The 11,301-nt window shown below is 46.2% G+C and overlaps 1 protein-coding gene across 1 annotated transcript in view; it reads left to right on the top strand.

Moving 5' to 3' along the window:
* Positions 1-2,602: 2,602 nt before the first annotated feature.
* rtn4r (reticulon 4 receptor) overlaps positions 2,603-11,301 on the top strand; it is a gene marked incomplete at both ends in the record, with an annotated part of 25,223 nt that continues 16,524 nt past the window's right edge. Inside the window, one exon of the mRNA XM_079515987.1 lies at positions 2,603-2,618. Coding sequence (XP_079372113.1) covers positions 2,603-2,618 — 16 coding nt within the window. The remainder of the gene's footprint in view (positions 2,619-11,301) is intronic.

Here is an 11,301-nt window from a genome sequence, read left to right on the forward strand (position 1 = left end):
TGAAGTATTTTGCCGTCTCATTCTCCCCTCCTCCTCCTCCCCTCCCGTCTCCTGCATGGTGGAAAGGATGGCGTTTTCATGAGAAAAGGATGTCATGAGCTCTGTCTGACCTCGCCAAATACTACCTCCAATCCTTGGAATGACTGATGCGTGTGATTGAGATCATTTTCTGTATTCGGCTTAAGCGTGTCACAAGGTTAAGTTGCCCGCCCGCACGCACGCACGCACGCACGCACGCACGCACGCACGCACGCACGCACGCACTGCACGCACGCACGCACGCACGCACGCACGCACGCACGCACGCACGCACGCACGCACGCACGCACGCACGCACACTTTGAAACAAAGTAAAAGCAGCAGCGCAAAGTCACGCCGATTTAAGAATCCCTCCCTTTTGCTTTTTCCTCCAGCCAATGTTCTGGCTCTGGAATCCTTCACATCATCAGAATCTACAGTAACAGTTAGCAGTTCTCAAACGTTTTCATGTCAAGGACCCCAAAATGTACAGATATTTCACCACAGGCCTCCCATTGATTTCTTTTCAAATGTTAACACTTGCATTTGTTGCTATATTGACAGCTATACTCATCCTATATATAATATAAATGAATTACGCGGGGTGCTCATGACGAGTAGGCTCGTCGTACGGTGTTTGATATCGCTATATAAAGAAAGCTCTGCTGTGTTTCATGTTTGGAATCTCTCCGGTTGCTACGGACGGTTGCTACGGCCTCGCCAGCACTGCTTCTGTTTCTCCATAGCCGTTAGCTTCTGTATTAGCCGCCGCGGCCTTTGCACGCTCTTTTCTCGGAAACTACGGCGCTGTCCGTGTTTTTGAACCAATCACAGAGGTCATGTGTGATTATCCGGTGATGGCGATTTGGAACATTGGCCTCCTTTTATTCCGCTAGCATTAGCGCTAATACTTTAGCATACAAGATGGAACGCAAAACCGGACGCGCGTCATCACATGGCACCTAAGCACCACCACTTTTGTCCACCAGGTGGCACTCAATGTGTTAAACTAGCAGATCTACAAGCTCACATCATGTCACATTGTGAGCTTTTTTGGAGCTTTTTTGAGCTATTTTCAAAATTGCCGATACATATAGGGTCAAAAGTGGTGTCTCATTTTTGTGGGGACGCCCTGAAACCACCTACAGGACCCCTGGGGGTCCCCGGACCACACTCTGAGAACCACTGCACTAATCCTCAACATTGGGTCTGACTTGAGGACCCCCAGCAGGCCCAATGGACCCTTGAGGGTTACATTTGCACTAGGGTCGTCCCGGGACGATTACGTCATTTTCAAATGATCGGAATAAAAAAAAACATGATCGGGACATCCCTATAGTATCAATACTATATTATCCATATCATGATAATAGATGGGATATTGTTTGTGATTTGTGATGTTGTACTATTGTGATATGGCATAAGTGTTCTATAACAATATAAATATCTGGTCGGGTAAGATCGCTATCAGCAGAAACTCAAACTCAAATGACCGGAATCAGATCTGGAACAAAAAAAAACGTTGTCAGAACATTAACCCTAATTTGAGGATTTTACAATGCAGACTGGAGGGTCTCCACTATAGTTTTACAATGCAGACTGGAGGGTCTCCACTATAGTTTGATAATGCAGACTGGAGGGTCTCCACTATAGTTTTACAATGCAGACTGGAGGGTCTCCACTATAGTTTTACAATGCAGACTGGAGGGTCTCCACTATAGTTGTACAATGCAGACTGGAGGGTCTCCACTATAGTTTTACAATGCAGACTGGAGGGTCTCCACTATAGTTTTGATGCAGACTGGAGGGTCTCCACTATAGTTTTGATGGAGACTGGAGGGTCTCCACTATAGTTTTACAATGCAGACTGGAGGGTCTCCACTATAGTTTTGATGGAGACTGGAGGGTCTCCACTATAGTTTTACAATGCAGACTGGAGGGTCTCCACTATAGTTTTGATGGAGACTGGAGGGTCTCCACTATAGTTTTGATGCAGACTGGAGGGTCTCCACTATAGTTTTGATGGAGACTGGAGGGTCTCCACTATAGTTTTGATGGAGACTGGAGGGTCTCCACTATAGTTTTGATGCAGACTGGAGGGTCTCCACTATAGTTTTATGCAGACTGGAGGGTCTCCACTATAGTTTTATGGAGACTGGAGGGTCTCCACTATAGTTTTGATAAGTGGTTCTCTAACTGTTTCATTTCAAGGACATCCAGCTTTAATTTCAAGGACATCCAGCTTAATATGCATTAGGCCTGCACGGAAAAACACCCACTTGACACCACATTTTATCTCTGCGATACCGTTCTGTAAAATCCTCACAGTTTATTTAACTCTCCGTCTGTGTATCATATCCCCAAGAAGAGCACATTACCTTCACCACAACACCCGAAGTAAAGGTCGGCCAAGTCAGTGTCAAATTACCCCCAAAACACTGGCAGTGTCAGTGAAATATGTGATTTATATATTGCGCTAATATGGCCATTTATTCTACAAAGAGGGAGAGGGACGTTTGCGCTCTAAACTCAAGCCTTCATGGGGCTAAAAGCAGGTGCGAGAGGCCAGCATGGAAGTCTAAACATGGGGCTAAACGCAGGTACGAGAGGCCAGCATGTAAGTCCATGAACAAAATAGAAGACACACTGAGATGCTGTTTAGATGCAAAAAAAAACAATCACGCATGTGTGAAGTGAGGGGCGCTCTTATCATCGTACATTATCATGACGTAGAATCGTTACTATGTCTATTTGCCACTATTTGACACTATGACGTAAAATTCTCCATTCATTGTCAATTTAATGTTTTTGTGTAGGACAAAGTTTGTGAACATATACACTAAAAGCTGGATATAGGAGGAGCTAGCGCCCCTCAAAAATAGTTCTTTACTTACAAAACACGGTGAAATGAAGTGACCTTTTGGTGTTTTAAGCAATATGTAATGTTCTACTTTAGCTATTAGCTTGTAGGTCTGCTATTTTTGAAAAATTGTGAAAATGTGGCGCACATTTTTTAATATATATTCTTTCGGAGCGTTTTTAACTCATTTTTTTAAATTTCAGGCCTAAATGGGAGGCGAGGCCAGCTTCAGAGCGTGGTCTGTGTTGGAGGGTTAGGGTGGCGAGGCCAGCTTCAGAGCGTGGTCTGTGTTGGAGGCAGCAGGTGTTTGTTAATGATGTGTTTGGCATTCTGCTCAGGCTCGCCACACGCTTGCCAAGCCCCACTTGAACTATAGCCTACTGGTTGTTGGTGGATGATTTGAAGCGGTCGACCCCAATGCAGAGGGCGACTGTGGCTCAGGAGGTAGAGCAGGTCGTCCAATGATCCATGGGTCGGAGGTTCGAATCCCGGCTCCTCCTATCTACATGTCGAAGTGTCCTTGGGCAAGACACTGAACCCCAAATTGCTCCCGATGTGCTGGTTGGTACCTTGCATGCCTTCCGCCGCAATCGGAAGGTGTATGAATGGGTGAATGTAATGCACACTCTATGTAAAGCGCCTTGGATAAAGGCGCTATATAAATGCACCATTTACCATTTGAGCACCTTCAGAGTTGCAGAGCCGCACGGGTCCATTTGGAGCCGCTTGGTTGTACCGGCCCGTACCAGACGTTGAGAAACCCAATCAGTACACGAGATTAAGGTGCAAAGAGTGTTAGCGCATCATGGTCAAGTTCAACCAAACGTACGGTGGTTCTTGGCAATGTAAGAGCCCATCCTTTGCTTTTTTTTCCTCCCCTTCCTCCTCCGGCAAAGTTCCGGCCCTGCAATCCTTCACCATCATTCTAAATGGATCACTTAAGAGAGTGACTTTGGTCCGGGCCGGGCCGGGCCGGGCCAGGCCGGCCAGTCGTGGTCTAAGTGCTTTTACTTGATGTATTTGGCCCTCCATTGTAACTCACAGGAAAACAAGAGTTCATCTCATTCTGGGTTTCTCACCGACAGGCAGAACAAGTATAGTGCCAGTCCGAAGGGGGTGCGGGGGGGGGGGGGGGGGGGGGGGGCAGGGGCGAGGGGAAGGGTTGCATGAGGCCGTCGAACGCGGGGAATTTTGCAGTAATGAACCTGTCAGAGAGACTTGGAGTGGTATAATGTTAATGCCTGCACAGTGCGCGCGCACGCGCACACACGCACACACACACACACACACACACACACACACACACACACAGAGCACTGAACATATGTTTTTTCCTCCATTAGCGTGCGGGGCTGCCTGCCTCATGTCACTATGACTCTGGACGGACTCTCTGGCTGACACTTTACATAATCGTCCGACACTTATAATATAACGGCACTTATCCGCGCGTGCACGGTCGATCACGCACGTACACAGCCTTTATGTGCATCGCTGCGTAAAATGCGATATTTTGGGCTTGATTAGAGCTTAATTTGACTTAGTTATTACAACAAGTAAGACGCGCAAACGCGGGAAGCGAACGCAGCTCGTAAATTGCAATAACAACAATTAGAATAAATTACGTACTTTTTAAGGTTTTTTTTAAGTTAAGTTTTTTTAAATTAAATGTTTTTTCAAGTTATTTTTTTAGTGTGTGTATGTGTGCGTGCGTGTTTCTTTTTTAGGTTTTTTTTTTAAAAGTTTTTTCTTTAAGTTTTTTTTTAAGTTAATTTTTTTTTAAGTTAAGTTTTTTGTGGGTGTGCGTTTTTCCTTTAAGTTTTTTTTTTAAGTTAAGTTTTTTTTAAGTTAAGTTTTTTGTGTGTGCGTTTTTCCTTTTTACGTTTTTTTTTTAAGTTAAGTTTTTTTTTAAGTTAATTTTTTGTGTGTGTGCGTTTTTCCTTTTTAAGTTTTTTTTTAAGTTAAGTTTTTTTTTAAGTTAAGTTTTTTTTTAAGTTAAGTTTTTTTTTAAGTTAAGTTTTTTGTGTGTGTGTGCGTGCGTGCGTGCGTGCGTGTGTGTGTGCGTGCATGTGTGTGTGTGTTTTTGTGTGTGATACAGCTGCGCCCTCTGGTGGTGGGCGGGTGGTGTTACAGCGTGACACACAGACACACACACACACAGACACACACACAGACGTGATCTGCTGGGTCTCATAGTAAATGCTCACTGCGTTCGCAATAAACGATGATCGCTTAGCATCCTGGACATCTGATAGTACCGGATGTTATTGTTCCTTAAACCGGAAGTGACATCGCCAGAATCGGCATAATGGTGACGTGCAGCCACCATCAGGACTGGGTATAATACTATAGGATTGCCGTGTGAGAATGAGATGTAGTGTGTATATCACGGATTTTTCTATTGGCATTAAAATGACGAATTAAACATATGAATAGTGCAGTATTTCTACTGTACATTGCAATATTCATACTTTTACTGAGGCCTATAAGTAAAACCTTTGAGCGCTTTTTTTCTCCATCACTGGTAATCCAGCGAGCGAATCATTAGGCCTCATTGGTGTCCCTGTCAGTAATAGCGCATTACGCTCAGCCCGAGGTGTTTGCAACCTCACCGATTTCAAATTGAGGGTTATTGCTTCTGAAAAAAAGGCTCCAGTAAACACCGCTAACTCCCCTCTCCCCTGCCAATCGGAATGCAAGGCCATGAGTCCATTTCTGGCCATGGCCTGGAATGTTGAAAAAGAGGCATTTTTCTTCTTTTAATGAGCACCCTGCATGGAAATGGCTTCTGCCGACGTTTGCCACAAAAAGTACAGGCACAGGGGTTTTCTTCTGTGTGGGTTTTGCTACAAGCAGTACAACGAAAGGTCTCTTAGCTAAACACCGTCTGAGAGCGAAATGTGCTCATATGATTGGACCTGCATGTTGTTGACATACTCAGAAGTCTTCATTGTGAAAGATACCGTGAGCGGTGTGATTTATTTTGATATATTCTTTTATAATTAGCCCTGATAAGGGGTCCATTTAGACCGATGCCCGCGTGGAGACGTTTTCAGCTTCAGCCAGCTGATTGCTCATGCCCAGGTGGTCAGACTTGTTCCATGTGGACCCTCTCAGAGTTACAATTAAGGGCCCGCGTGGACCTACAGTACAGTAATGCTGTTTAACCCATTCTGGGCGGGAACCCCTATTGGTGTTTTAACTAAGCATTATGTTATACTTTTGCTATTAGAAATTAACCGATCTACAAGCTCATAGCGCGCCACTCGGTGGCACGCTATGAGGTTGTAGATCGGCTATTTTTGAAAAATCGTGAAAATGCGGCACAAATCTTTGAATATATATATTCTTTCAGACGACTTTTTTTTATTTCGACGAAATGGGTTAAACTGTTCATGTAAGCTAATGTAAACCAGCTCAGAGTCTGCCCTGAGACTGCAAGGTCAGGGTTAACCAATCCCCGGCTGAGTCATATACAAATGGTACCCGATGCCTCCGTCCGTAGCTCGGCTCTCAGCATCAAGTGTTGGATTAGGGAGCGAGTCCTTGCGACATGGATTAGGGAGCGAGTCCTTGGATTAGGGAGCGAGTCCTTGATTAGGGAGCGAGTCCTTGATTAGGGAGCGAGTCCTTGCGACATGGATTAGGGAGCGAGTCCTTGCGACATGGATTAGGGAGCGAGTCCTTGCGACATGGATTAGGGAGCGAGTCCTTGATTAGGGAGCGAGTCCTTGATTAGGGAGCGAGTCCTTGCGACATGGATTAGGGAGCGAGTCCTTGATTAGGGAGCGAGTCCTTGATTAGGGAGCGAGTCCTTGATTAGGGAGCGAGTCCTTGCGACATGGATTAGGGAGCGAGTCCTTGGATTAGGGAGCGAGTCCTTGCGACATGGATTAGGGAGCGAGTCCTTGGATTAGGGAGCGAGTCCTTGCGACATGGATTAGGGAGCGAGTCCTTGCGACATGGATTAGGGAGCGAGTCCTTGCGACATGGATTAGGGAGCGAGTCCTTGATTAGGGAGCGAGTCCTTGATTAGGGAGCGAGTCCTTGCGACATGGATTAGGGAGCGAGTCCTTGATTAGGGAGCGAGTCCTTGATTAGGGAGCGAGTCCTTGATTAGGGAGCGAGTCCTTGCGACATGGATTAGGGAGCGAGTCCTTGGATTAGGGAGCGAGTCCTTGCGACATGGATTAGGGAGCGAGTCCTTGGATTAGGGAGCGAGTCCTTGCGACATGGATTAGGGAGCGAGTCCTTGGATTAGGGAGCGAGTCCTTGTGACATACTTGCGTCACTCTAAACATCGGTGCGGCAAAGATTTAGAAAGGATGCCCTATTCCGGCTCCGATTGGCCGCAGCTTTTATAGGCATGAGGAGATTATGGTTATGGGGTGTTAAAATATCAGGAGCGAATCAGAAATAGAGCTTGGCAGGTCTCGCCTTTGCCGCTTCCTCTGTGTCTCTGTGTGTGTGTGTGTGTGTGTGTGTGTGTGTGTGTGTGTGTGTGTGTGTGTGTGTGTGTGTGTGTGTGTGTGTGTGTGTGTGTGTGTGTGTGTGTGTGTGTGTGTGTGTGTGAGTGTGCATGCGCGTGCGTGTGCGTGTGTGCGTGTACTTGAACACTTGCCAGTTGGAGCGTGAGCCTTCCAACGGCGTCTGTTCCAGTCTATAAGCCAAGGACGGACTAAACAGGCTGTTGAAGACATGCTTCCTACATCAACAGTAGAGTCTGTTCTGTGTGCACTGCTGCTCCTTTTCATCATAGTGACAATACCAACAATCACAGATGGAATTTGAGAGTTGTGTGAGTCTTCTTGGATACCCAGGTAACCTAACGCATCTGTCTAAATAGCACGAGAGCTAAATCAAATTTTAAATATAGAGAGAAAAACAAAAATCGGGAACGAGCGACCATAAGATACGTCTGCATATTAGCGATATCCTGGTTTTTATTTCATTTCATTTATTTATTCATTCCGAACATGTTAAAATATAAACGAGAAAAGACAAAGTAAATATTCAAAACAAAAAAAGCGTCCAAAAATAATAATAATGATCTTTCATAATCCTTAACTTATGTTTATGTTCGAAAAAGGAGTAGGAAGAAGTTTAAATTGAAAAACGTATCGAGTCCTACCCCTTCTTTGTGTATCTCAATACATGAAAAAGAAGGGGTAGGACTCGATACGTTTTTCGCTATACAGCATTTATCGCAAGAGAAAGTGGTTACGGAATGGTTCTATGGCAAAATACATGTCAAGGACCCCGGGCCATAACCAGGGCTGGACTGGGACAAAAATTCGGCCCGGTCATTTTCGCGTGAATTTGGCCCAGACCGGCCCACCAAGATAGCAGAAACTCTACCTGCCGCTACGTCAAGGCACACACAAACAAACAAGCCCTAATACCACCACTTTTACAGAACAACATAAATGATACAAACCAACAGACAACTACACAACCCTTTGTTGAGGGTTTATTTGTCACTCACTGATACAGGTACAGTGAAATTATCATGATGGCACTGGCAGAATGGCAGCACGCCCGGACCTTTCCTGGTGGCCTGCCGCCTATTGGCCTGCCTGCCTGTCAAAAAAAAAACATTTTTTTGTTTTAATCATGGCGGCCCCCTACGGTCGCGGCCCACCGGGAATATCCCCGGTACGACCTGTGGCCAGTCCAGCCCTGGCCATAACTCTGATAAATGAGAAATTGACCCCCATAACAAAAGAATGGAACCCAATGTGGGAGAAGAGTCCAGGTTGTGTGGAGCGTTGTTCAGGGCCGTTTTAGGGAAGGCTTTGACAACATTCCTGTGTTGGATTGCGTCAGGAATCGAAGGCATTGGAGGTGTTCAGCCTTTTAGGCCAACATCAGCTCAGTGGCCTTGTGGTTAGAGTGTCCGCCCTGAAACTGGGAGGTCGGGGTTCGATCCCCGGCCGGGTCATACCAAAGACTGTAAAAATGGGACCCAATGCCTCCCTGCTTGGCAGGGGCAGAGCAGCTCGTAATCTATTTTCAATATGAGTCACGTGGTTTTGACGAAACAGCTGTAGTCTTGCGGGTGTTGATAATAGGATTAATTAGACCTTCGGCAAATTAGGAGAATAGGGCGATGTCCTTAGTTTTAACTAGAATTTATTAAAGGACAAACATGATTAACAAATTGTGACTAACACAGGAATACATTCTCTGTCAAAACCAGGTGACTGTCATTGAAACTGAATTGCGAGTTGCTCTGTCTACCCCCCCCCCCCTCTACCACCCCCCACGCGAGTCTATATCCACGCGGGGGTCTATTTGGGGTCCTTGGCGACGTGGACAAAAAGTTTGGAAACCCTTCTCTGGCATACATCCCCCGTCCGTCCGTCCGTCCGTCCGTCCGTCCGTCCGTCCGTCCGTCCGTCCGCCCGTCCGTGCGTCCGTGCTCGGTAACAGTGCAGTATAAATAACACAACGGCGCTGCTGTGCTCCTGGTAGAGACGGCACCATGAAGCCAAACTAGGGCACGAGTTTCTGCTCCTCTCTTGTGGTTTCAGGAGTACATTTGGACAACGCCGCCGCCCTCCCCGCCCCCTCACCGCCCTCACCCTCAGCTGAGGCCTACAGTCTTTTCCCAGCTCGCATTACTTGCTTTCTGCACCTTTCTTTGGGGTGTTTTCCTCTGCGAAAATGCCCATGTCGCTTTAATCGCACCACGGTGTCGCTCATATGCTGTATAACCTTTAGTCAAGTGACAGCCCTGTAGGCCTAACATAATGCCCTTCAGAACAAGGAGTGTTTTCACCCTCTAGTGGTGGGAGGTAGAAGTACAATTTTGAGGGGTTTTCTTTATGTTATTTTTTCCTCCCCCTCTCACTACATCTCAGAGGCAAATATTATTAAATTATTATTCTTTTTTACTCCACTACAGTTAATAGTCACTTTGTAGTTATAATATTATTATTACAAAACAAACATCATTAACCAATTAAGCCCTATATATTGTATTGGAAAACAGGCGATGCAGCATGAAGCTCCCAATGTGTGGCGATGCAGCCGATCCCCACCTTATCAATCCATTGAATGGTCAAGTTGTCATGAATTGTCACCCATTCGTCTGGGCCCAGTAGGTCCCTACTGGCCTACCAGGAGACCCCTAACCCTAACCCCCTAACCCTAACCCTCACGTGACAGCACAGGCATTAACATGGTGTCAACGATAGAACTGGCTGACAGCGCCTACCAGAATCTCCTGGTAGGCCAGTAGGGACCTACTGGGCCCAGACGAATGGGTGACAATTCATGACAACTTGACCATTCAATGGATTGATAAGGTGGGGATGGCGAATTAAAAAAATTAAAAAATGTTAAAAAAAATTGGGTGAAATAGGCTCTCCAGCCTGAAACAGGCATGGCAGCACACCTCGCCGTTAATAGAAGATTTGAGAATGGATTGATCACATTCGAAATATCATCAGTTGTGCTGATTAGTGATTAGACATAGTTTTGTCAGAGCAGCAGCGTTTATTGGCTTACAGGAATGGAACAAAAAGGGCAGGTTTTTCGCTCCTGCATTTTAACCCATTTTGACCTGAGATCAGATTCTAAAAATGTCTTTAAAAATGTTTTCTGAAAAAGCTATGTTTCTATGTCAGTCGTTCTTCGATTTTTAAAAAATAGCAGACTTACAAGCTCATAGCGCGCCACTCGGTGCCGCGCTATGAGCTTGTAGATCTGCTATTTTTCAATAGCTAAAGCATAACATAATGCTAACACCAAAAGGGGTTCCCGCCCAAAATGGGTTTTAACATCATAGTACTTGGAGAGCAAGATATTTTCTGAGGCTGGTAATATACTTCAGTATAAGAAGGTTGGGGACCAATGGTATAGGGCCTATTTCACCTTATACTAAAGTAAAACATCAGAGTACTAACCTTTGGACAAGTGACAGCCTATATATGGGCCTAATACAGCGCCCTGGAGCCTGGCAGCCTATATATGGGCCTAATACAGCGCCCTGGAGCCTGGCAGGGCACGGTTTCATCCCTATATGGGCCTAATACAGAGCCCTGGAGCCTGGCAGCCTATATATGGGCCTAATACAGCGCCCTGGAGCCTGGCAGGGCACGGTTTCATCCCTATATGGGCCTAATACAGTGCCCTGGAGCCTGGCAGCCTATATATGGGCCTAATACAGCGCCCTGGAGCCTGGCAGGGCACGGTTTCATCCCTATATGGGCCTAATACAGCGCCCTGGAGCCTGGCAGCCTATATATGGGCCTAATACAGCGCCCTGGAGCCTGGCAGGGCACGGTTTCATCCCTATATGGGCCTAATACAGCGCCCTGGAGCCTGGCAGCCTATATATGGGCCTAATACAGCGCCTTGGAGCCTGGCAGCCTATATATGGGCCTAATACAGCGCCCTGGAGCCTGGCATGGCACGGTTTC

This window comes from Electrona antarctica (genome assembly GCF_951216825.1).
Source record: "Electrona antarctica genome assembly, chromosome: 12".
NCBI classification, from domain to species: domain Eukaryota; kingdom Metazoa; phylum Chordata; class Actinopteri; order Myctophiformes; family Myctophidae; genus Electrona; species Electrona antarctica.